Source organism: Rhinoraja longicauda, chromosome 14 (genome assembly GCF_053455715.1).
Source record: "Rhinoraja longicauda isolate Sanriku21f chromosome 14, sRhiLon1.1, whole genome shotgun sequence".
Taxonomy (NCBI): Eukaryota; Metazoa; Chordata; class Chondrichthyes; order Rajiformes; family Arhynchobatidae; genus Rhinoraja; species Rhinoraja longicauda.
This window is the reverse complement of record NC_135966.1, coordinates 49,712,423-49,739,294: the sequence shown is the minus strand read 5'-3', so window position 1 is coordinate 49,739,294 and position 26,872 is coordinate 49,712,423. Positions and strand designations below refer to the sequence as shown.

The 26,872-nt window shown below is 45.0% G+C and overlaps 1 protein-coding gene across 1 annotated transcript in view; it reads right to left on the bottom strand.

Moving 5' to 3' along the window:
* Nucleotides 1-1,513: 1,513 nt before the first annotated feature.
* LOC144599959 (cell division cycle protein 20 homolog) overlaps nucleotides 1,514-26,872 on the bottom strand; it is a 37,820-nt gene continuing 12,461 nt past the window's right edge. The window contains exons 6-12 of the mRNA XM_078411239.1: nucleotides 21,503-21,593; nucleotides 18,317-18,411; nucleotides 16,239-16,393; nucleotides 8,706-8,889; nucleotides 6,740-6,852; nucleotides 5,445-5,538; nucleotides 1,514-3,558 (exon numbers count right to left, since the gene is read on the bottom strand). Coding sequence (XP_078267365.1) covers nucleotides 3,451-3,558; nucleotides 5,445-5,538; nucleotides 6,740-6,852; nucleotides 8,706-8,889; nucleotides 16,239-16,393; nucleotides 18,317-18,411; nucleotides 21,503-21,593 — 840 coding nt within the window. The 3' untranslated portion in view covers nucleotides 1,514-3,450. The remainder of the gene's footprint in view (nucleotides 3,559-5,444; nucleotides 5,539-6,739; nucleotides 6,853-8,705; nucleotides 8,890-16,238; nucleotides 16,394-18,316; nucleotides 18,412-21,502; nucleotides 21,594-26,872) is intronic.

Sequence of the window (26,872 nt, the reverse complement as noted above, 5' to 3'; positions counted from 1 at the left end):
CTTGTTTTCGATGCAAGTCTCCTGCAGTAGAACCATAGTCACCTTGTTTTTGATGGCAATCTGTTCGATGACGTTGAGCTTGGCGGTGGTAAGGCCTTCAACATTGAGCTGCAGTAGCGCAAAACCTCGACAGTTGACGGCATTTGATGGTGCCGCCTGGCCTGGGGAGGCGTGGCGTTTTGCAGTCTGCAGACGTGACAAAGACATTAGTTTCGCTTTATGGGCTTATGAGCCTGTAAGCTACTCGTGGGGGAGGCCGCGTAGAGGCTGTCCTTGTCTTCCCCTATAAAATCACCAAAGATAGACATAAAAAGCTGGAGTAACACAGCGGGTCAGACAGCATCTCCGGAGAAAAGGAATAGGTGACATTTTGGGTCGAGACCCTTCTTCAGACTGAGAGTCAGGAGAAAGGGAAACGAGAGATATAGATGGCGATAAAGAGAGATGTAGAACAAGTGAATGGAAGATATGTAAAAAAGTGACGATGATAAAGGAAACAGGGCATTGTTAGCTGTGGGCTAGGTGAAAACTAGTTACAGACAATGAGACTCAACAGGACGACTTTAAACTGGTACGACTTGGGTGGGGGAGGGATGGAGAGAGAGGGGATGCAAAGGTTACGAAGTTAGATAAATCAATATTAATACCGCTGGGGTGTAAGCTGACCAAGCAAAATATGAGGTGCTGTTCCTCCAATTTGCGTTGGGCCTCACTTTAACAATGGAGGAGGCCCAGGACATAAAGGTCAGTGTGGGAATGGAAAGGGGAATTAAAGTGTTTGGCAACCTGAAGATCAGGTAGGTCCAGGCAGACTGAGCGAAGGTGTTCAGCAGAACGATCACCCAGTCTACGTTCAGTCTCACCGATGTATGAATCCACACCTTCAACAACGGATACATTAGATGTGGTTGGAGGTGATGCAAGGCCAGTTTGAGATTAAGATGGAGGAAGTGTTGGGACTCTTTAAGAGCATTAGGTTGATAAATCCCCAGGGCCTGATGAGATCAATCCTAGAGCTCGTGGGAGTCCTAGACCTTACATCAACGTTTATCTAATAAAGGATCAGCTTTCTTGGGAATAGTTCAGTTGCAGCAGAGATGGGTGTCGCAGCTTGAAAGAAGATTAGAGTAAAATTAATTAAGGGCCTGTCCCACTTTAGGTGATTTTAAGGCGACTGCCGGTGACTAGGCTGTCGCCGACAGTTCGCCGGGTGTCACGGGCATGATCGTGAGGAGTCTTCCAAGAATCATAGTGGATCTCAGCGCGTCGCTGAGAAATCATCCGGAGCGAAATTTCTCGGCGACAGCTGGCTTGTCGCCAGGTATCGTTGCTTATTGCGGGCTCTGTCGCACGCTGTCCCCAGGTTTGCTAGGTTCTCTTAGATGTATTTAGAAGCACATTATACTAAAATAAGTAAAGTCATTTCAAAATACCATAAAATGCTTGTGTTTAACCAATTTATTTACCGTCAGGACATTTGACAGGTAGATTGGAGGCGACAGTTTGACGGTCAGGTAAGCGTGGGAATTTTTGTGATGTTTATGGCCATCAGCGATTACATTTAAAGTGGGCTCCCAACCCAGATATGCATCCCAGAAAGCAGATATACATCTTCCGTACATTTTCAAAGAATGCCCACACACTTTTCACAAAAATCCACTTAACCACTTTTATATATATATTTTTTAATACAGCTATTAGTAAACTGGAAGTAAATCTGGTTTATTCCTTGTTACAGTGAAGCTTGGTTTTCAAGTAACCCATACAAGATGTTATAGTTCAAAACTCTCAAGTACTTACCGACTTGTCAGTGATTTCAGCGAAACTTAGGACGCCGGAGAAGCATTGACAGCGTGGGAATTTCGCGATGTTTACAAAGACGGTGTAATCGCGACCTGACTCGGCATTGTCGTGGTCATTGTCGTCGGGAAAAAGAAAATTTCGGCGATCTGCTACGACTTTGACAGTCGCCAAAAAAATCGCCTAAGTGGGACAGGCCCTTTAGTTTAATGCACATTTGCTGTCTTTTTGCGTCTTAGAAACATAGAAAATAGGTGCAGTGGTAGGTTCTTCGAGTCAATATGATCATAGCTGATCATCCAAAATCAGTACCCCGTTCCTGCTTTTTCCCCATATCCCTTGATTCCATTAGCCCTAAGCTAAATCTAACTTGCTCTTGAATACATCCAGTGAATTGGCCTCCACTGCCTTCTGTGGCAGAGAATTCCACAGATTCACAACTCTCTGGGTCTTGTGGGAATGGATAATCTGACATTATTGCTGCTAGTTCGGACAGATTTTGGAACTAACAGAGCTAAGGTATTGCAAGAACTGACCAGCGCAAATGGGAATTACTGAAGATAATAGAAACAACAGCATTCTGCAAAAGTATGCAATGTTCTTTTTACTGTTTTTCATCAATACCGCAGAGGGCTTTTTAATTAAATTTTTAAAAGTTTATTCTTGACAGGTGCTATCCTTGTTAATTATATCGTTAACAAACTCAACCCACCTTGACAGCCTTTTAAAAAATAAAGTGGAGCAGTTTGTTTGACTATCACGGACTCACAAGGCTATTGATTAGGGTTTCCAGGACGTTGATCGATTAATGAGTATCTGTGACCAGCTCAGAGTGTCATGTGAATGGGAGGACAGCTTGGAACAGGCTGGTATTTCCATATTCCTTTTGTACGACCTAGTAGGTGATAAAGTTCATTGGCGTACAAGGTGCTGTCAAAGAATCCTTGGTAACTGGGTTCATTGCTTCCAGCAGGTAGTAATCTTGCCAAAAATGGTGCGTCAGTGGAGGAGAAAATGGTTATCTAAGATCAATGAAGGTGACTGATCATTCAAGTTGCATTGTTGCGGAGGGTTTAGTTTAGAGATACAGCATGGAAACAGGCCCTTCGGCCCACCATGTCCACACTGATCAGCGATTCCCGCATTCTAACACTATCCCATGGACAATTTACATTTGTACCAGGCCAATTAACCTACAAACCTGTACGTCTTTGGAGTGTGGGAGGAAACCGAAGATCTCGGAGAAAACCCATGCAGGTCACAGGGAGAACGTACAAACTCCGTACAGACAGCACCTGTAGTCAAGATGAAACCCGGGTGTCTGGCACTATGCGGCAGTAGCTCAACACCACCATGGGTGGTGGTCCCATTGTCCCAACTGAACCATCTAGGCAAGTGGAGGCCATGCCTTCAGACATCTAACTTGCATTTAATAGCAGACACAGAAGATTTGTCGAATCAGGAGGTGAACCTTTCGTCAGAGAATGTCCACTCACATTCTGTTCCATGGGCCAGTAATCATGGCAATGGTGCAGCTAAATATGTAAATGATGGTAAACAGTTTCTCATCTCAATGGATTTGTAACAAGTTAAATCAATTTCAAAGTGAGATCATCACTAAGGGGATTGCGGCCCTGGTGATATTTCCTCTCAGCTTGTTGCACTGTTTGTACTTTTCCTCGTTTCTTTGTTCTTTGGAGGTAATTTGATGTAAGCGTTCCAGACTCGCACCGTGCAGTCCCAGGAAGCAGTAACATACTGGAACATGAGCACAACACCAGGTTAATTGGAACAGAGATTTCCGAGATGTGCACAAAATTACAAACCATTTTAATAATTGGAAGAAATGCCAACTGGGTCATTAATTAAATGAGTCAGATTTATGATAATTGCCAAAAGAATAAAAATGCAAGTGGAATGCATTGCCTTCAAGCATGCTGACTCATTGAAACAACTTTCAAAATTACACACTGACTTCTTTATTCACAAAATGCTGGAGTAACTCAGCAGTAACTAAGGGCGGCACGGTGGCGCAGCGGTAGAGTTGCTGCCTTACAGCGAATGCAGCGCCGGAGACTCAGGTTCGATCCTGACTACGGGCGCCGTCTGTACGGTGTTTGTACGTTCTCCCCGTGACCTGCGTGGGTTTTCTCCGAGATCTTCGGTTTCCTCCAAAGACGTACAGGTATGTAGGTTAATTGACTGTGTAAATGTAAAACTTGTCCCTAGTGTGTGTAGGATAGTGTTAATGTGCGGGGATCGCTGGGCGGCACGGACTTGGTGGGCCGAAGGGCCTGTTTCCGCGCTGTATCTCTAAATCTAAATCTAATAAAAAGCAGGTCAGGCAGCATCTCAGGAGAGAAGGAATGGGTGACGTTTCAGGTCGAGACTTCTCTGACCTCTTTTACCAATATACCCTACACAGATAGGAAAACAACTGCACATGCTGGTTAAAATCAAAGGTCACCCATTCCTTCTCTCCGGAGATGCTGCCTGACCCGCTGAGTTACTCCAGCACTCTGTGTCTACCCGACAGTGATGTTCTTTTGAAAGTTGAAAGTTATGTTTACATTTGGTTCCAGCACACTGTGGCGCACTGTATTCCAGATCAGAACAATTTGACCTTCTCTTTAAATTTATACCAACTATACTAACTCTGTGCAATAGCCACTGCCACTGGAAAACATTTTATTCCGAGCTACTGCTAAAATCACTTGTAATTAGAACATGGCAGAGTTTAGCACAGGAACGGTCTCTGGCCCACCATGACAGTGCCAAACATGTTCCCCAGTTAAACGAATCTCTTTTTCATTTGATCCATTTTCCTCCATTCCCTGTATATACATGTATCCATCGACAAGCCCCTATTCTATCTGCTTCCACCACCACCCGTGACAGTGTATTCCAGGTACCTAGCACTCTATGTCAAAAATCTTGCCACAACATCTCCTTTAAACTATCCCCTCTGACCTTAACGCTTCCTAGTCTTTACCATTTCTACGCTGGCAAAAGAGGTTCTGACTGTCTAGGGAAAAAAACTGCAGATGCTGGTTAAAATCGAAGGTGACACAAAATGCTGGAGTAACTCAGCGGGACAGGCAGCGTCTCGGGAGAGAAGGAATGGGTGACGTTTCGGGTCGAGACCCTTCTTATGCCTCTCATAATTGTACACCAGATACATCACCTGATAAGTCACCCATTTTTCTCCAGAGATTCTGCCTGAACCGCTGAGTTACTCCAGCACTTTGTGTCTATCATCGGTATAAACCAGCATCTGCAGTTCCCTCATCCACGTACTCCACCATTGTTACCTAACTTGCAGTCATTTAATAATATAATGGACCAATTGGACCCGTTGGGCCCAAACCACTCCTGCATCGGTGCAGCACCCTCTCCTCCCCCCACTCCCCCCACTCCCCCCTCCCCTCTCCCCCACCCCACCCTCTCCCTCACCACCTCCCCCCCTCTCCCCACCTCCCTCCCCGTCCCCTCCCTCCCCTCCCTCCCCTCCCTCCCTGAAAGTGTTACGTGCTTCTAAAAGAAAAAAAGGCACTTAATTCCCCAACATTCATGTAACCCATTGATGAGCAGAAGATGCTCCAGAAGCGAGACTGGTAGTACTGGTGCTGAAGGGTCTTTGTTACCTGGCTCCTCTCAGGGATGTGGACGATGGAACGGATTGAATCTGTGTGTCCAGTATTTCTCTGCACTTGCATAAGTGTCTCAGGGTCATAAACACTGATGAAATATTAAAGAAACATTTAACAAAGTTAATTTAAATAGCATGCATGAAAAAACCCCCACAAGTACATGTCTTTAATAAGCTTTCATTCCAATCTACAAGAAGAGGTAGAAACAAAGAGCTGCCCATGCTGGTTTATACCAAAGATAGACACAAAGTGCTGGGTCTGACAAACTCAGCCGCCTTTTTGGGTGACATTTTTTCTCAGGAACCTTCTTCAGATCCGAGTCTGAAGAAGGGTCCCGACCTGAAACATCGCCAATCCTTTTTCTCTAGAGGTGCTGCCTGACCCGCTGAGTTACGCCACCATTTTGGGTCCATCTGCAAGAAAATGTCTTTGATTTGCACCTTTACTGAAGGTTGTGCAGTGGTAAGAAAGACAATGAACGTCGTGTGAAAATCCATCTGATTCACTGATGTCTGTCATTCTTACTTAGTCTGGCCTAGATGTGACTTCAGAACTCGACCCATAGTCGTCTGGATGAACAAATACACTGCCCCTGCCAAACGAAAACACTTGGGTCCCAGATAAAGGAATTGCCAAGAATCGTGGAAAGATAAAAATCAGAAATATGTAACCAGCGAGAAATGGAGAAACATTTCCACAGGCCGATAAGCCTGGAAGAAGAGAGGGGTGAGACGAGGGAGAGATTCAAAATCAACAGTGAGAATCTCAAACATCCTCCGACCAAGAAGCAATGTTAACACAGGAATGCAGAGTAAACTTTGCTTCATGGCCTTGTGGAGCTGGAAATTAACCATTCCTCACCCGATTCTCACTTTATAGAATGTAATTTCAAGAAAAAAAGATCAGCTCAAACCCTCCACATCTCCCTCTGCTGCTTGCCTTTAACCACATCTACTGTTCTGCAAATAGACTCAAAATGCTGGAGTAACTCAGCGGGACAGGCAGAATCTCTGGAGAGAAGAATGAATGACGATTCATGAAGAATGAAGAAGGGTCTCGACCCAAAATATCACCCATTCTTTCTCTCTAGAGACGCTGCCTGTCCCGCTGAGTTACTCCAGCATTTTGGGTCTATCTTAGGTTTAAACCAGCATCTGCAGTTCCTTCCTACTGTACTGCAAACATTTGCAAAGCCCATAAGCTATTCACGGTCTGATTTTCCGTGCCGGACAACACCCCCACCAGCCCAAACTTCACAAGTCACGTGACCACTCACGGGCAAGCCTTACCTCATGCTTTTCTGAAGCCCAGCTAAAATGCAGCCATTGTGCTGATCGGTGCAAAGGCAATTAACTGCTTCATGCGTGACCAGTATCTGCTCACATTGCGATCCAGCTTCACTCTGTTACAAATAGACAGTCCAATAATGTCAAGAAACACTAGGATGGTTCAATATTCTTTAGCAGTTGCCCAGGAACCCCCGAGCCACAGGAGCTTCGACCGCCCCGACTCGGAGACATTGACCGCCCCGACACAGAGACTTCAACCGCCCCGACATGGGAACATTGACTGCCCCGACACACACACTTCAACCGCCCCGACACGGAGACTTCAACCGCCCCGACACAGAGACTTCAACCGTCCGGACATGGGAACATTGACCACGCCGACACAGAGACTTCAACCGCCCCGACATGGGAACATTGACCACGCCGACACAGAGACTTCAACCGCCCCGACATGGGAACAATGACCGCCCCGACACAGAGACTTCAACCGCCCCGACATGGGAACATTGACCGCCCCGACACAGAGACATCGACCACCCCGACACGGAGACTGCAACCGCCCCGACACAGAGACTTCAACCGCCCCGACACAGAGACTTCAACCGTCCCGACGCGGGAACATTGACCACCCCGACACAGAGACTTCAACCATCCCGACACGGGAATATTGACCGCCCCAACGCAGAGGCTTCGATCGCCCCGACTGCAGATGGTTCGATTGCCCCGACCATGGGAGAATAAAAGAGGAAGAGAGATTGGACTTTATTGCCTTCCATCACAGTGAGGAACGTGGGGAATCCACTGTGGTGGATGTTTATGTTAACTTTTATGTCGTTGTGTGTCTTGTTGCTTTGTTTTAGTATGGCTGTCTGGCCATTTGGATTTCACTGTACCTTAATTGGTACACGTGACAATAAACTGACCTTGCAACCTTGAGGATGATTCTCGCACTACTGCAGTTCCGTACACCTGCATTTCGTGGTGGCCCCTTATGAACCCCATATAGATTGCCTATTAATGTATTGTACATATCCACTCATTGTCGTGTGTCAGGCTAAATCAGACGACTGTGCTTTTGACCTCCGTTCCTGTGTCTAACCCTTATCTGACACCACTGCAGTACCTCTGCGGTGTAATGCAGGGAATGCTACTCCATCGCAGTCTCTTGCATGGGGTGGATGTTAAAGTACTGTACCTCGGTACACGTGACAGTAAACTAGACTGAACTGAAGTAGTGCAGATTGGAAATGGCAAGGCTGTTCATTTCTTTACTGCTACTGCCAATCTGACCGGTCCCCCGTGACGTTTGTGGACCCAGCTGTGTGCGATTTGTTCATGTTTTCTATAGAATGCCAATTACTGTTCTAATGTACATCATTGGGTGCAAAATGCTTTGTAAAACATTCAATTCAGATCAGTTCAGTTCAGTTTCGTTTATTGTCACGTGTACCGAGGTACAGTGAAAAGCTTTTGTTGCGTGCTAACCAGTCAGCAGAAAGACAATACATGATTACAATCGAGCCATTACTGTATATAGATACGTGATAAGGGAATAACGTTTAGTGCAAGATAAAGCCAGCAAAGTCCGATCAAGGATAGTCTGAGGGTCACCAATGAGGTTGATAGTAGTTCAACACTGCTCTCTGGTTGCGGTAGGATGATTCAGTTGCCTGATAACAGCTGGGAAGAAACTGTCCCTGAATCTGGAGGTGTGCATTTTCACACTTCTGTACCTTTTGCCCGATGGGAGAGGGGAGAAGAGGGAGTGGCCAGGGTGCGACTCGTCATTGATTATGCTGCTGGCCTTGCCGAGGCAGCGTGGGGTATAAATGGAGTCAATGGAAGGGAGGCTGGTTTGCGTGATGGTCTGGTTATGGTGGTTATGAAAGCTTACATATAATTACAGTCTCTAACTTTAGTCTTAACCAGGCCAGTTTCTTCATCTGGTTCCCTGTGAGATACTTACCCAGATCCGGATAGTCCCATCCTCTGAACCACTGATCCACTTATTTAAGAGGGAATGCCACAAAATGGCAGTGATGTCAGCCTCGTGACCCTGCAGAATGCTCACGAGTTTCATTTCACTTGTGATGGGGCTGAAGTGGCGAATGTAGACCATCCCATCACTCGAAGAGTAGGCAAACTCATTCCTAACCAACAGTAAAGGGTTCTGGATGAATCCAACAGCTAACATGTGCTTTATTCATTGCTACCAATTAAACTAATGAACAAAAACAAACAAGGACAAATCACGTTACCTTTAGTTTAGTTTAGTTTAGGGATACAGCACGTAAACGGGCTCCTCAGAGCACTGAGTCCGCACCGACCTGCGATCCTCGTACACTAACACTATCCTACACACATCAAGGATAATTTACAATTTTACCAAGTAAAAGTTGGAGTGTGGGAGGAAACCGGGGGGAACGTGCAAACGAACGTACAGGCAGCACCCATAGTCAGGATGGAACCCGGGTCTCTGGTGCTGCAAGGCAGCAACTCTACCGCTGCACCACTGTGCCGCCAGGTTACTTTGTGAGGGAGGTTTCGATATTAATTCATTGACAGAGAAAAATTAATGAACTCAGTAGTTGCAAATTTATCAAACTATGCTGATAGACTGGCACAGCTGGTTGAGCTGACACCTCACAACTTCAGAGGCACAGCTACAATCCCCAGTTTCCATGTTCTACCTGTGACCATGTGGATTTTCTCCAGATGCACCAGTTTTCTCACACATGCCAAAAATTTAGGGATTTGCAGGTTAATTGGTCACTGTAAATTATCCCCAGTGTAGATGAGTTGCTGGAATTGTCAATAGTTACAGGGAAAATGAGTGGGGAAATGGGATTGCTCTGTGACCAAGGAAGTATGAACAGGAAATTAGACAGGATAATAAATTTAAAGTACATACATAAATTACTTGTGTTTTGTATCTGTAAAAATGCAGGCAGTGAAGAAAGCTAATGGCATGTTGGCCTTCATAACGAGAGGATTTCACTATAGGAGTATAGGGTGCAGAGGAGATTCACCAGGATGCTGCCAGGGATGAAGGGCCTCGGCTATGAGGAGAGACTGAGCAGACTGGGGTTGTTTTCCCTGGAGCAGAGAAGGCTGAGAGGGGACATGATCGAGGTGTACAAGATCATGAGGGGCATAGATAAGGTAGATGGCGGAGAACTTCTTCCACTGGTGGAAGGTTCAACAACGAGGGGACATAGATACAGGGTAAGGGGAGGGAGGTTTCGGGGGGATGTGAGAAATAAAATTTTCACCCAGAGGGTGGTTGGAGTCTGGAACTCACTGCCTGGGGTGGTGGTGGAGGCGGGAACACTCACAACATTTAAGAGGCATTTGGATGGGCACTTGAAATGCTAAACATTCAGGGCTACGGTCCAAATGCGGGAAAATGGGATTAAAATGAGACTGTGTTTGGTAACGGGCGGCACGGACACGATGGGCCGAAGGGCCTCTTTCTGTGCTGTAGGACTCTATGACTCTATGACTATGAGTAAAGAGGTTCTGTACTTGTATAGAGCCCTGGTAAGACCACATTTGGAGTATTGTGTACAGTTTTGGTCTCCTAATTTGAGGAAGGACATCCTTGTAATTGAGGCAGTGCAGCGTAGGTTCACGAGATTGATCCCTGGGATGGCGGGACTGTCATATGAGGAAGGATTGAAAAGACTAGGCTTGTATTCACTGGAGTTTAGAAGGATGAGGTGATCTTATAGAAACATATAAAATTATAAAAGGGCTGGACAAGCTAGATGCAGGAAAAATGTTCCCAATGCTGGGAGAGTCTAGAACCAGGGGCCACAGTCTAAGAATAAAGGGGAGGCCTTTTAAAACTGAGACGAGAAAAAACTTTTTCACCCAGAGAGTTGTGAATTTGTGGGATTCTCTGCCACAGAAGGCAGTGGAGGCCAATTCACTGGATGAATTTAAAAGAGAGTTAGATAGAGCACTTGGGGGGTAGAGGAATCAAAGGATATGGGGAGAAGGCAGGCACGGGTTACTGATTGTGGATGATCAGCCATGATCACAATGAATGGCGGTGCTGGCTCCTCTTGCACCTATTTTGTATGTTTCTATGTTTCATAACCTACAGTACAGTTGAACTAGGAACACTCAAGCCCAATGGACTCAATAGAGATGAAAGAATTTCCATAGGCGCTTTAGTTTCAGGTTACGTCCATTCCTAGTCTTGATTAACTGGTGAAAATCTCTGTCCTCATGACTCTAAGGAACTTGCAGCAAGTATGAAGCCATTGTACAGGAAGAATCCACCATGCAAAGCTGCGCAAGGCTTCCCCCTATCGAAGGCCAGTCAAAGGTACAAGAGCTGTTGGGTTGGGTTTAAAGAGTAACAGCGTATTTTAGCCAGGAGTGCAAAGGAAGTCTAGAGGCCAGATGTTGGTTTGATCTGGAGGTGGGCCCAGGTGACAATGCAGAAAAAGCAACCACTCTTAATGCAGGAGAAGGTATTGGACTGGAAAACGACTTCAAAATGAAGGAGGGTCTCAAACTTGAGATTCAGCCACGGAGCCTGGAGTTTGGTATAATAGGCACACAAGGAACAAGGGCAAAATCACTGTTTTGTGACCTCCCAGTGTTGAACTAAAATAAATTTCTGCTCAACCAACGTCAGGTAAATAATGAGACAAGTTAAACGCACAGGAGGGTTTGACAGGGTTGATAGCAAGGTTGAGGAGAAATGCCCAGCATCTTTGAGAACTAAAGATTCAACAATTAGTCATTGTAGCATCCTCAAAATCGGTTTTTAATTTTCTTTGAAGACTATCATTTGTTGGTTGTATAAACAGTGAAATTGTCCATTTGGACAGCCTTGTGCTATGGACATGGACTCGCTGAGTGCTTGTGGTAAAGGTGGGGGGGATAGGACAAGTTGAGAAGGAAAGGCTGGTAATGAATCAATAGACAATCGACAATAGGTGCAGGAGGAGGCCATTCAGCCCTTCGAGCCAGCACCGCCATTCAATGTGATCATGGCTGATCATTCTCAATCAGTACCCCGTTCCTGCCTTCTCCCCATACCCCATGACTCCGCTGTCCTTAAGAACTCTATCTAGCTCTCTCTTGAATGCATTCAGAGAATTGGCCTCCACTGCCTTCTGAGGCAGAGAATTCCACATTTCTTCATTTGCAAAAGCTTCAGCCAGTGTAGCTTCTGAGCTGGGAGTCTTGCACAGTAAGTGAAGAATAAAAAGACTGCTCTGTGTTAAACTTAAAGAGTATTTTTTTTCAAACCGATTGTTTTGTGTATGCACTGTGAAATTGCTTACACTAAATCCTTTATTACTTTTTGACAAGCATTGCCTAGTTATTGGAGTCCGTCATGTGAATCCTATTACTGTTAATCTTTTGTTTGCTCATAACTCAACCTGCGACTTGGAATCCTTAGCAACCAGATTAATGTTTACTACTGTTTATACTCTGGGATTTAACCAGTGCCGAGACAATGGACAAGGTTTCTTGGCCCAGTTTCAAGCCTGGTAAAATGTCCAAATTATTTTCCTCTTTTATTTTTTCCTGTCATTGAAAACTCCACTTTGATAGAGTCAAAGTCTCCATCCCTGACCCTTTGGAGAATGGGATGGTGAGAGGGATAAGTGGAGGAGGGGAATGGGTAAACCCTGGGAAATGGGGTTGGGATCAGGATCTGAACAGGTTGAGAAGCGAAAGCAAGTGTGATGGAACATTTATTGGAAGGGTAATTGAAACAGTAAAGGACCAGAACAAACCGACTTAAAAACAGTTTCTTTCCCTGGGCCATAAGAACTGTGAATGGAAATACTTGACTTGATGTAATTTTCACTTTCTTTGCACTTTTTAAAAATATACAGCATCTTAGGTGCAAAACCCATTTATTATTTATTAGTTTTTATTGGTTTTTATTGATATTGGTACTTATTGTATTGGTTCGTATGCTTGTACGATTGTTTTTGACAGTCAGAAACCTTTTCCAAGGGTGAAAAGTCAGAGAAGGGAGGACACAGCTTTAAGGTGGGAGAGGCAAAACTTAAAGAAGATGTACGAGCTAGATTTTGTACATGGAGTGGTGAGCCTGGAACGCACTGCAAGGGATAACGTCTCGACCCGAAACGTCGCCCATTTCTTCTCTCCTGAGATGCTGTCTGACCTGCTGAGTTACTCCAGCATTTTGTGAATAAATACCTTCGATTTGTACCAGCATCTGCAGTTATTTTCTTACATTGAATGGCGGTGCTAGTTCGAAGGACCGAATGGCCTACTCCTGCACCTATTGGCTATGTATCTATGTAACCTCTTCATACAGAGGGTGATGGGCATGTAAAAGGAACCGCAAGAGGAGGTGGTAGAGGCAGGCACAGTTGCAATGCTTAAAGGGCATTTGTACAGGTGAAAGGTTTATAAGAATGAGGGCCCTATGCAGGCCAATGGCACTGGCTTAGGTAGGGAACCTGATCGGCATGAACAAGCTCGGCTGAACAGTATGTTTCTTTGATTTTCTAACTTTTTGACTCTTGGATTTCAGCCTCTAATCTTTTGAATGAATGAGCACACACACCACCAGGATATAGAACTTGAAAGAGAAAATCTTAAATAACTAAGCTACTCTTTCTAAGCTTGAAGTCAAAAGATCCTCCAGATGCTGGAATCGTGAGCAAAAAAACAGTGTTGGAGGAACTCAACGGGTCCATCGCCATTTATTGAAGGAATGAACAGATGACATTTTGGAGTTGGGACCCTTCTTCAGACTGTACTATATAATATTTTTGGAGTTTAATTCAGATACGTGTGAGGTCTTGCATTTTGGGAAGTCAAACTAGGGGCAGGACATTCACAGTGAATAGCTGGGTCCCAGGGTGTTTTGTAGAGCAGAGGGATCTAGGTGCACAAGGACATAGTTCCCTGAAAGTGGTGTCAGAGGTAGAAGTAGCGATGCCAGAGTGGTGAAGGAGGGCTTTGGCATGTTGGTCTTCATCAATCCAGAAATTGGGAATGTAAGTTGGTATGTAATGCAGCAGTTGTACAAGATGTTGGTGAGGAGGCTCTTGAGGTATTGTGCTCAGTTTTGGTCACTGTGCTACTGGAAAGATACCATTAAGCTGGAAAGATTGCAAATAAGCTTTACAAGAACATTGCCAGGACTTTAAAATAACAACATTTAAAAGGCATTTGGACAGGTTCAAGGAGGGGAAAGGCTGGGAAATAAAGATATGGGCAGAATGTGGCAAATAGGACTAACTTAGATGGGGCATATTGTTTGGCATGGTTGAGTTGGGCTAAAAGGTTACTTCTGTGCTGTTAGACTCGAGGACTGTATGAATTACATTGCTGGACTAGATGGCAGAATTTTGCACCAATGATCAGGAGACCTGAGTTTCCATTCCATCGTGGCCGTTTGGGAAGTTAAATTCAAACAATTGACGTTTGAATTTACTTACAAAGACGTACAGGTATGTAGGTTAATTGACTGGGTAAAATGTAAAAATTGTCCCTAGTGTGTGTAGGATAGTGTTAGTGTGCGGGGATCGCTGGGCGGTGCAGACTCGGTGGGCCGAAGGGCCTGTTTCCGCGCTGTATCTCTAAATCTAAATCTAAATGAACAAAAAGCAGACCATCAGATTATTGTAAAACAACACATTGATTTTCCTGATGTACTTCAGGAAGGACATCTTTTGTCCTTACTCAGTATCGACTGTAGGTGGCTCCAGAGTCACCTTAGATGGTCATATTGAACCATTTCCTCAACCCAAGGGTCTGAGGGATGGAGAACATACACCACCTTTCCTGTGACATCACATCCTGTGAGAGAATACATTTTCAAACAACTTCCAAAGAAGCTTCACCAAAGCCCAACACAATTGCAGACTTTGCCTTCCATCACAGTGAGGGTATGCCTGGAGCAATCACTGTGATGGCTGTTTTGTGTAAAAAATTGTATCTGTGTGTCTTGTGCTTTTTGATGTCTGCTGCCGGACCCTGACGTGAGAGGACGCTGGCGTTGAGTATTCGCCGCTTTTCCGTCAGGATAGTTTGTCTGTTTGTTTCTATGTTAATTGTATTTGTAAAGCGCTTTGAGCATGTGATAAGGCGCTATATAAAATAAATATATTATTATTATTATTATTATAATAATTTACAATTGCAAAAGGATTTCTTTACTCTTGTACTCAAGCACTTATCAATAAAACAATATACCATTGGCCTTCCTAATTGTTTAATGTACCCAGAGTTTACTTAATGGCCTTGTGGGTTATGATTCTTTGAGAATATTTGTTAATGTGTTTAGTTTAGTTTAGTTTAGAGATACGGCGCAGAAACAGGCACTTCGGCCCACCGAGTCCGCCCCGACCAGCAAGCCCTGTCCATAAACACTATCCTACACACACTAGGGACATTCTACGCATACACCAAGCCAATTAACCTCCAAACTTGTACCTCTTTGGAGTGTGGGTGGAAACGGAAGATCTCTGAGAAAACCCATGCAGGTCATAGGCAAAAACGTACAAACTCCGTACATGGTCGGGATTAAACCTGGGTCTCTGTAAGGTAAGCCTGGCAAGTGCTGTAAGGTAGCAACTCTACCGCTGCGCCACCGTGCTGCCCACAATGGCAAATGTGATTGTGCCATGTTTCTGTGTACCAAAGTGTCTAATCACATAGGTTAACACAAAAGGCCAGAGTACCAGCCTTTTGCATCTATCTTCGTTGTCAACCAGCATCTGCAGTTTCTAAGAACTACCAAGTTCCTCAGAATCACCAAGATGCAGTACAGAATGCCACAGGAGATCCTTCTTCCCGGTGGCTATCAAACTGGACAACTCCTCCCCCTTCTGTCGTGGGGTAGACTGACTCCCCTCCCCCTCCCTCCCCAGTCTTTGCACATCCCCAATCCTTTCCACTCGTCACTTCTCGGCTCGGCCCTGGGACTTTCCATCGCCCGGCGGGGGTTTCAAAAGTCGGGAGCCTCGATCGCCTCGTGGCACCACGGGAGAAGAATGAGGAGGAGATAAGATTTTTCTTTGCCTTCCATCACAGGGAGGATGTGCCTGGAGCAATCACTGTGATGGTTGTTTGTGTAAATTGTAATTGTGTGTCTTGTGTTCTTTATTGTCTACTGCCGGACCCTGACGTGAGAGGACGCTGGCGCTGTTTGTTCGCCGCTTCTCCGTCAGGACAAATCTTTTGTTTGTTTGTTTGTTTTTATGTTTTGTTTGCTCTGTAAAGCGTCTTTGAGTATCCTGAAAAGCGCTATATAAATTAAATGTAGTATTATTATTATTATTACTTCAATTTCATGTTTCATGTATCTTGTGTTTTATGACTGTTGGCAGATCAATTTCCCTCCTGGGATAAATAAAGTCCTATCGTATCGTATCGCATTGTACCGTATCATAATCACACAGGTTAACTGGGCGCAGGGGGATTTCTTGGGGGCAGCTGTTTGGAAAACTGACTGAGTATTCAGCGTGACTAATGACTAATGGCTCACCGCTTTGGGCTGTAGACAAGATCTAAAATGGCACCATCACAGGCCAGTTCCTGTACATCGCCACTCTCGCCTGGCGCAGTGTTGCAGAAGGTGTTGTGCAGCTCACCCACTTGCAGATCCCACACACATAACTGCCTGTCCCAGCCACCAGAGATCTGCCAGAATGAAGACAAAACACAACAAACAGTCGAGCCAGCAAGTCAAACTAACAACTTTGCTTTTATACGGGATTCTGAAGTTTATTGGTACTTCCGCAAGTCCCATCAGACAGAAATATGCCAGGCCAGGCACGAGTTAAGAGAAAATGTCACCATGCTAATGGACTCTCTTAAGGACAAAGCTGATGGGATAGATGATTGGTTTCCTCCACACTGGGCTTTAACTGATTTTTAACAGAGCAAATTCACGTGTTTAAAATGAAAGGTCATAAGCTTTCGATAGATGAGCATGAAGTTCAGTCAATTGTGATTGTGTTCAGTCTGGAACAACACAGGTGTCAAAGGTCCATGATATGCAGTAAATGGTGAACAGTCTTGCTCATTGCTAACTGGAAAATAAAGTTCTGCCAAGCCTAATGTAGATTCCTTTGTGAGGGTCCCTGTCACGAGTTATTCTGAACAGCTCCGTCACAGATGTCTCTGTGATTTATGGACAGTTCTCAGGGACGCATTCAGAGACTGACATCGAGTGCTGCTGGAAGGTCATCAACTCGGTGAAAAACGCTCTTTGGTCTGCCCGAGCTTTGTTGACCTCCCAGCGGAGCGAACTGTCCATCGGGGAATGTTGCCGACTGGCCCACTGCAGACTGCAGGAGTACGTGCTGAGGGACGCACTGAAGCTTGGTGCAGCCAACGCCAAGGCCCTGTGGGGGAGGACCACAGTCTAGGGTCCTTCCGCTGCTGGACATGGGGGGCAGGGTGTCGTGGAGAGAGACGCCCCTCCAAATAAAGGAAGGGATTCCACGCCAGTGGGCCATATGAGTGGCAAGGGTGTGGGGTAATTTTGTGTAATTGGTGTATTGAATGTATGTATTGGATGTTGGAGTAGCTTCAAAGAATGTCAGATGGAACTTTGTGAAGAACATGTTTTGTACATATTTATTTCTCGAATAAAGTATATTTTGAAATATATATATATTTTTTAATGTAGATCCCTTTGTGGTGATGTGCATCCAGCGTCTCGTACTCACAGAGGAACCCACTGTGCTGAAGCCATTGGTGAAGCTGTCTCTGAGTCACCTAACCTAGCTCTTCTTATGGATTCCCCACCACAGATGGTGGGCAAATATGAAATAAATATATACACATCTCTCCTCAGCTTCAATAATCTGCCTCAATTCGATTATCTGGGCTGTGACAACACATGGCCTTTCCCGACTTAGTTGTAGCATGAATGCTGACTGTCTGTGACCAGGGACAGTTTTATGCACCTCGTCCATGTTTGCTTGAGACTGCAGCGTCTTTATTCTCTTCAGAACCTCTTATCGAGTAGAGAGAGGACAGATTCCAAATCCAATGTTGTGAAGTCAGTATCTCACCAAATGTGACATCCAGACCTTTCCTTTGGGGCTACTGGGTAGCTGAATCATCAAGAACCATAATATTGCCGCTGTCATCAGCCGCCCCAATAAATCTCATTCCACAGTTCCAGGACTGACTCTCACGTCCAGTGCATGAAGATGCATAGTGTACTTTAACCCGCCAGTTTAGCTTAGTTTGTTATTAATGTCATGTTATAGAGTCATAAAGCACGGAAACAGGCCTTTTGGCCCAAGTTGCCCTAACCGACCAAGATGCCCCATCTAGGCTGGTCCTATCTGCCTACCTTTGGCCCATATCCCTCTAAACCTTTTTTTATCTATGTACCTGTCCGAATGTCTTTAAATGTAGCTGTGGTACAAAATGCTGTTACGTTTGCCGAGATACAGTGTTATCCAGTCAAATCATAATGTGCATGAGTACCCCTCTTCTGGAACAGCACCCACAGAATCGGCAGGCCCCAGCATCACCTTGCAGCTTCCAAGTCTCAAGTGTTCAGTCTGCGCCTCGTGACAGAGGAGGTGTAGGGAGGAAACTCACCAGGTAGTCAGTGTCATAGCCTTGATCCCTCCCAACCACAGCAACTCCTCCAACAGGCTGAGTATGATGAGACAAAACCTTCTTGCACACAAACCCTACATCAGAAAAAACACAATTAGTGTCTTTGTGCATGACAATAGACAATAGACAATAGGTGCATGAGGAGGCCATTCGGCCCTTCGAGCCAGCACCGCCATTCAATGTGATCATGGCTGATCATTCTCAATCAGTACCCCGTTCCTGCCTTCTCCCCATACCTCCTGACTCTGCTATCCTTAAGAGCTTTATCCAGCTCTCTCTTGAATGCATTCAGAGAATTGGCCTCCACTGCCTTCTGAGGCAGAGAATTCCACAGATTCACAACTCTCTGACTGAAAAAGTTTTTCCTCATCTCAGTTCTAAATGGCCTACCCCTTATTCTTAAACTGTGGCCCTTGTTCTGGACTCCCCCAACATTGGGAACGTGTTTCCTGCCTCTAACGTGTCCAACCCCTTAATAATCTTATACGTTTCGATAAGATCTCCTCTCATCCTTCTAAATTCTAGTGTATACAAGCCTAGTCACTCCAGTCTTTCAACATATGATAGTCCTGCCATTCCGGGAATTAACCTAGTAAACCTACGCTGCACGCCCTCAATAGCGTATAGGAAGGCACTAGTGTGCATTGTCCAATAGTGATTCATGTGAGGAGGCTATATGTGAATATATGTGTTACAGTTATGAAGTTATACAGATGCTGCCTGGCTATCTGAGTTCCTCCAGCAGTTTGTTTGTTATTAGCGTAGGAGATTAGAGACGTGGCCAAAGAGCAATCTGAGAGTGGATAGAGACAAGAATAAACGTATAAATGAAATTCCCAGACATGGAACTGAGATAACTGGAGGTAACTTTTATATGACACCAAATTACGTTGTGTAACTAATACTGAGCAATGTTGTGAGAAATTGCCAGAAGGATTAATTATGAAAATTATGTGCAATATCATAGTAAGTGTAAGGTCGAGCGTTTTGGTAGCACTGCAAAGAGCCTCGTGATCCATTTAAAATAAGAGATTAAGGTAGGAAGCAAGGAAGACAAGTAGGTTTGTTCTACACAGGTCTTTCTAACTAGAATATAATTCTAGTGATGAATTTGGGAAACTATTTGTATTATGCTGGCTGCATTGAAAATTACAGGATTTTGATTGGGAACACTTAAAAGATATTTTGGACATGGTAAAGCAGAGAAACTGTCTGTGATTTAAACAGTTTAGGGGGAAAAAATACCGGTTTCTATGTGGACGCCCCACAGTAATCAAACACTATTGTCTCAGGAACATAGGTGCTACTTTATCCACATGGCAATCGATCCCTCTGAGAAACTCCCACCAGGTTCCGACCAACCGTGGATAACCTGGCGCCGTCTCAACAGACTGTGGACAGGCGTGGGGAGGAGCACATCCAACATGCTGAAGTGGGGATATACTGAAGATCCGGCAGACTGCAAGTGTGGATGGGGCCTCCAGACTATGGAACATCTCCTGAGCTGTGACATGCTACACGACACATGCACTGTAAAGGATCTTGCAGAGGCCAACGACGTGGCACTAAAGTTTGCTCGCTATTGGCAAACAGTTGTGTGATGACACGAATAAATAATAAATCCACAGTTGGCCACTGAAATTGCTAAGCAATCAGTTCTATTGATAATTGTGCAATGATACTGTTTATATATTGTAATTATGCAGCTGAGTATTTTTAGCTTGCAGTAATAAAAATTAACTTATTGCTATTGAAAATACCTTTTTTTTAAAAAATCCTGCAGGGAAAAAATAACGATGTTATTATGAGTCTGAAACTACACTACTCCATTGACAAAATGGCCTTCATAACATGACGCTGCGATACCAGGAATCTTAGGAAGTCAAATACCGCATAATAGCAGAAAAGCCTGTATCAATAACGTAGCTGCACTGGTTAATAAAATCATAAATTAAGCAAACAAAGCATTGTAGCTATTTCTAGAGGAGTTACATTGAGGTAAGTTGAAGATATATGTCAAACGTTGCAGCCAAAATTTGTTTGAGTAGAACTACAGTGTTGTATACACTGCTGGTGCATTAATGGACAATGATATGCAGCTACTGATAAAGGTGTGGAAAATGACTTTTCAAGATAGGATTGCAGAGCTGAGGGCTTGCTTGGGAAGACTGAAGAGTTTTTTTAGAGTAATAATGAGAATCACTCACTATGAGGAACACCAAGACTGAGTGCAAAAAGCAGTCACTGATAAATCTAAAACGAAGGGCAGGAAAACTGTCTTTCCCTACGGAGAGGTTAAAATGTGAATCCTGCTACAACATGGGTACAAACAGGAGACACACATTTCAGGGAAATTGGTTACAGCCATGAACAGCAAGGAATTGATAGGGTTAGGGTGGGAGGTGACATGTGGCAGGTATAAACCTGCCTGCCAAGAGGTCTGCTTTCATACTGATAAGATTCTACCTAAAGCACAACTGGCAAAGTGTCAAAGTTTGCAACCTTCTGTTTAATTTCACCATTCCTTGACTTCCAATGTTTCTGGAAACATTTTGTTTGGTATGTTCTGATCACCTTTCTTTTCTTGGTCAAATATCCATCATGAACATGCAAGTCGAAGGTATTTATTCACAAAATGCTGGAGTAACTCAGCAGGTCAGGCAGCATCTCGGGAGAGAAGGAATGGGTGACGTTTCGGGTCGAGACCCTCCTTCAGACTGATGTCAGGGGGGCGGGACAAAGAAAGGATATAGGTGGAGACAGGAAGATAGAGGGAGATCTGGGAAGGAGGAGGGGACGGGAGGGACAGAGGAACTATCTAAAGTTGGAGATATGCAAGTGTTCCCAGCCCCCCTTCCAGCAGTGTGGCTCGACTCAAGGGAAGTTCATTCTGTTCTCCACTAGTCACCTGCATCTTTACCCCCTGCACCAAATGGGACTTTTCCACATCAAAGTCAAAGCCTTCGACATCTAACTATAAACCCTTGCTGCCCTGTTGTTTGAGATCGGCCCGTCCTGGACCATTCCACTCCACGTCGTTCAGCAATTTATGAGGTAACCAAATCAGCTGAAAGTTGTGCCTTCGTTCAAGCACCAGAATGTATCCTGAATGATGGATTGCTGGGGCATCATGTGTGCAATATAATACTGAGCTATCTTCACTACCTGAAACGCGGTTAGTGACCGGGCTCTCGTTCTCCTCTTCAAGCAGACTGTATTGTCTGTCAACACTTGGCTTGGGCAAGCATTCAAAATTCTGGAAAAAAGATCAGAAAGAAATTGCTCTTCCAGTTGCATGAGATTAATTTTATTTTGTGCTTCAGTCTTACGCCCTGTGCAATAAATATTCCCCTCTAATTTCCAGTGTTGATGGCCTTGCAATCCTATTGCCAAGCTAGGCTTCTTTCCAGTGCATACTTAATCCAGGAGCATTTGAGCTCACTGGCTATCCTTTTATCTTATTGTAAGTCAGGATGGAGGATACATTTACAGGCATTGCTCTCCATCCATCCATAGAACATAGAACAAACAGTAGCGGTTTGTGGGGCGGCACGGTAGCGCAGCGGTAGAGTTGCTGCTTTACAGCGAATGCAGCGCCGGAGACTCAGGTTCGATCCTGACTACGGGTGCTGTACTGTAAGGAGTTTGTACGTTCTCCCCGTGACCTGCGTGGGTTTTCTCCGAGATCTTCGGTTTCCTCCCACACTCCAAAGACGTACAGATATGTAGGTTAATTGACTGGGTAAATGTAAAAATTGTCCCTAGTGTGTGTAGGATAGTGTTAGTGTGCGGGGATCGCTGGGCGGCGTGGACTTGGTGGGCCGAAAAGGCCTGTTTCCGCGCTGTATCTGAAATATGAAATATGAGTACAGCACAGGAACAGGCCCTTCAGCCCACAATGTCCATGCCGAATATGATGCCAATGTAAACTGATCTCTTCTGCCTGCACATGCTCTATATCCCCCCATTCTTTGTATATCCATGTGCCTACCTAAAAACCTCTTGAATGCCACTATCGTATCTACCTCCATCCCTTGCTTTCCAGGCCCACCACTCCATGTACAAAATCTAGCTTGTACATCTTCTTTATGTTTTGTCCCTCCCACCTTAAAGCTGTGTCCTCTCTTCTCTGACTTTCCACCCTTGGAAAAGGTTTCTGGCTGTCTACCTTTAGACTTTAGAGATACAGTGCGGAACCAGGCCCTTCGGCACAATGAGTCCACGCCAATCAGCAATCACCCTTACAAACCTGTACATCTTTGAAGTATGGCAGGAAATGGGAGCACCTGGAGAAAACCCACACACACATACGTACACACAAAAGGAACAATAATAGTGCAATAACAATAATAGTCTATGTAGTTCAGAACTTATTTGAGGTTGTAGTGTTTAATAGCTGAATGGCTGTAGGGAAGATAGTGTATATATGATCGGTATATATATATATATATTTATATATATATACATACACCGATCAGCCAAAACATTATGACCACTGACAGGTGAAGTGAATAACATTGGTTATCTTGTTACAATGGCACCTGTCAAGGGATGGGATATATTAGGCAGCAAGTGAACAGTCAGTTCTTGAAGTTGGTGTGTTGGATGCAGGAGAAATGGGCAGGAGTAAAGACCTGAGCGACTTTGACAAGGGCCAAATTGTTATGGCCAGACGACTGGGTCAGAGCATCTCTGAAACGGCAAGGCTTGTGGGGTGCTCCCGGTCAGCAGTGGTGAGTACCGACCGACAGTGGTCCGAGGAGGGACAAACCACAAACCGGCGACAGGGTGTTGGTGACCCAAGGCTCATCGATGCGCGAGGGCAACGAAGGCTATCCCGTCTGGTCCGAACCAAACCGAAGAAGTACAGGTATGTAGGTTAATTGGCTGGGTAAATGTAAAAAAAATAAATTAAAAAATAAATAAAATAAAGATTGTCCCTAGTGGGTGTAGGATAGTGTTAATGTACGGGGATCGCTGGGCGGCACGGACTTGGTGGGCCGAAAAGGCCTGTTTGCGGCTGTATATATATGATATGATGATAAGGTCCACTGTGGCACAAGTCACAGAAAATGTTAATGGTGGTCATGGGAGGAACATGTCACGATATACTCGTGCTTGACTAATCTACTGGGATTTTTTGAGGATGTAACTAGGAAAATTGACAGGGGAGAGCCGGTGGATGTGGTGTACCTCGACTTTCAGAAAGCCTTCGACAAGGTCTCACATAGGAGATTGGTGGGCAAAATTAGAGCACATGGTATTGGAGGTAGGGTACTGACATGGATGGAAAGTTGGTTGACAGACAGAAAGCAAAGAGTGGGGATAAATGGGTCCCTTTCAGAATGGCAGGCAGTGACTAGTGGGGTACCGCAAGGCTCGGTGTTGGGACCGCAGCTATTTACAATATACATCAATGACTTGGATGAAGGGATTAAAAGTACCATTAGCAAATTTGCCGATGATACAAAGCTAGGTGGCAGTGTGAACTGTGAGGAAGATGCTATGAGGTTGCAGGGTGACTTGGACAGGTTGTGTGAGTGGGCGGATGCATGGCAGATGCAGTTTAATGTGGATAAGTGTGAGGTTATCCACTTTGGTGGTAAGAATAGGAAGGCAGATTATTATTTGAATGGTGTCAAGTTAGGAAAAGGGGACGTACAACGTGATCTGGGTGTCTTAGTGCATCAGTCACTGAAAGGAAGCATGCAGGTACAGCAGGCAGTGAAGAAAGCCAATGGAATGTTGGCCTTCATAACAAGAGGAGTTGAGTATAGGAGCAAAGAGGTCCTTCTGCAGTTGTACAGGGCCCTAGTGAGACCACACCTGGAGTACTGTGTGCAGTTTTGGTCTCCAAATTTGAGGAAGGATATTCTTGCCATTGAGGGTGTGCAGCGTAGGTTAATTACTAGGTTAATTCCTGGAATGGCGGGACTGTCATATGTTGAAAGACTGGAGTGACTAGGTTTGTATACACTGGAATTTAGAAGGATGAGAGGGGATCTTATCGAAACGTATAAGATTATTAAGGGGTTGGACATGTTAGAGGCAGGAAACATGTTCCCAATGTTGGGGGAGTCCAGAACCAGGGGCCACAGTTTAAGAATAAGGGGTAGGCCATTTAGAACAGAGATGAGGAAAAACTTTTTTAGTCAGAGAGTTGTGAATCTGTGGAATTCTCTGCCTCAGAGGGCAGTGGAGGCCAATTCTCTGAATACATTCAAGAGAGAGCTAGATAGAGCTCTTGAGGATAGCGGAGTCAGGGGGTATGGGGAGAAAGCAGGAACGGGGTACTGATTGAGAATGATCAGCCATGATCACATTGAATGGCAGTGGGCTCAAAGGGCCGAATGGCCTACTCCTGCACCTATTGTCTATTGATACACAGTGCATCGCACCCTGCTGCGTATGGGGCTGCACACGGAGGACCAACAGCACATTAGGCAGGTGGGCATAATGTTTTGGGTCATCAGGTCATAATGTTTCAGCTGATCGGTGTATATGTGCATTTGTGAGTATGTGTACATATGCGAACTTTGAACTTTTTTCTCTCTCTCATTTATTATATTGTTTACAGTGTACTATGTGTACATATTCTGTTGTATATTCTTCTGCTGCAAGTAAGAATTTCATTGTTCTATCTGGGACACATGACAATAAAACACTCTCGAACCGAGACACTCTCTCATCCAGGCAGTATCCTGGTAAACGCCTTCTGCCCCCGCTCTGGTCTCCCCTGCAATGGGGCAACCACAACTGCACACAGTACTCCACTCTACCCATCTTGTCCTCTGCTCACAAGGGAGGCGTTTCTGACATGGTGCCTCAGGCATCATGAGAAGGAGGACACTCCAGCAACAGTTGTGCTGTGCAGAGTGGATGCTGCAGCTTTCCTTTATTACTGATCACTTTTTAAGCTTTAAGTTCCTTCTCATTCTTCTTCTTGTCTGTCTTCATCCATGATCTATGCAACCATTTAAGGGGTTTCCTGTCCTTTCTTGTTCCATCTCCATTTCCACTTGAAGGATTTTCACCAATTAGCCGTCCCTGCCATGAAACCTTCTCCCTGAAGCTGCTCCATCATTGTACTTTGCCATGGCTGAGAGCATGCATCATTAATCAATGTTTAATATTTAATATTCAGAAGCATAAGTACTGAAAGTGCATCAATGGAAGGGAGCTCCACACATGGCCCAGCCACTAAATTGAGCGTGATGTGATCATATATAAAACAACATGGAAAGGGGCCACCTGGGCTAATGGGTGCATGCCAATTCCCAGAGAAGCAATCTCATTTGCACCTTTCCGCATCTCCCTGTAGCCCAGCAGCTTATTTCCTGTCGCTCGTGCTGGTCAACTCCCCCCTTGATTCTATGTGATGTTAACCCACACCAAGTGGTCACTTGCAGTGGCCAACTAACGTTCCAATATGTCTTCCCAATCGCCGGGGAAAATGGAGCATCCAGAGGAAACCATCTTCTAGAGGGACCTGGCATGGAGCGGTCGCTGAGAACTAAGGGGGACCTAGGGTGGGGGCACCGAGAACGGAGGACCTGGGGTGGGGAAGGACACTGAGAACTAAGGGAACCCAGCGTGCGGGGGGGGGTCCACAGAGAATTAAGAGGGACCCTGGGAGTGGCAACCAAGAAGGGACGAGTACTTTTAGTACCTTTGTCGGCGCCTTTGTGGTGAGTCTTTTATGTACTTTGTATGCATAAACAAAGAAGTTAACTGCACCTAGTTGCAAGTGATAATAAAGTATCATCATCAAACCCATGTGGTCACCGAAAAAACATGCAAATTCTGCATGGACATAATTCCAAGGATCTGGGTTTTATCCTGACCTTGGAACCATGAGGCAACAGCACCGACTGCAGGCTGCCCAATGCTTATCAGAGTCGGTTGGGTGGACAATGTCCCCTCTAAAACTGGCTGGCTAATCAGTGCAAACCCATCCTCAAAGGATTGGAGTATAGGAGTCAAGCGGTCCTTCTGCAGGTGTACAGGCCCCTGGTAAGACCACATCTGGAGTATTGTGTGCACTTTTGGTCTCCTAATTTGAGGAAAGACATCCTTGCTATTGAGGCAGTGGGTTCACGAGGCTAATCCCCAGGATGGCAGGACTGTCACATGAGGAAAGATTGGAAAGACTGGGCTTGTATTCACTGGAATTTAGAAGGATGAGAGGGGATCTTATAGAAACATATAAAATTATTAAAGGATTGGACAAGCTAGATGCAGGAAAAATGTTCCCAATGTTGGGGGAGTCCAGAACCAGGGGCCACAGTCTAAGAATTAAGGGGAGGCCATTTAAAACTGAGATGAGAAAGAACTTTTTCACAGAGTTGTGAATTTGTGGAATTCTCTGCCACAGAAGGCAGTGGAGGCCAATTCACTGGGGGAATTTAAAAGAGAGTTGGATAGAGCTCTAGGGGCTAGTGGAATCAAGGGATATGGGGAGCAGGCAGGCACGGGTTACTAATTGTGGATGATCCGCCATGATCACATGAATGGCGGTGCTGGCTCAAAGGGCCA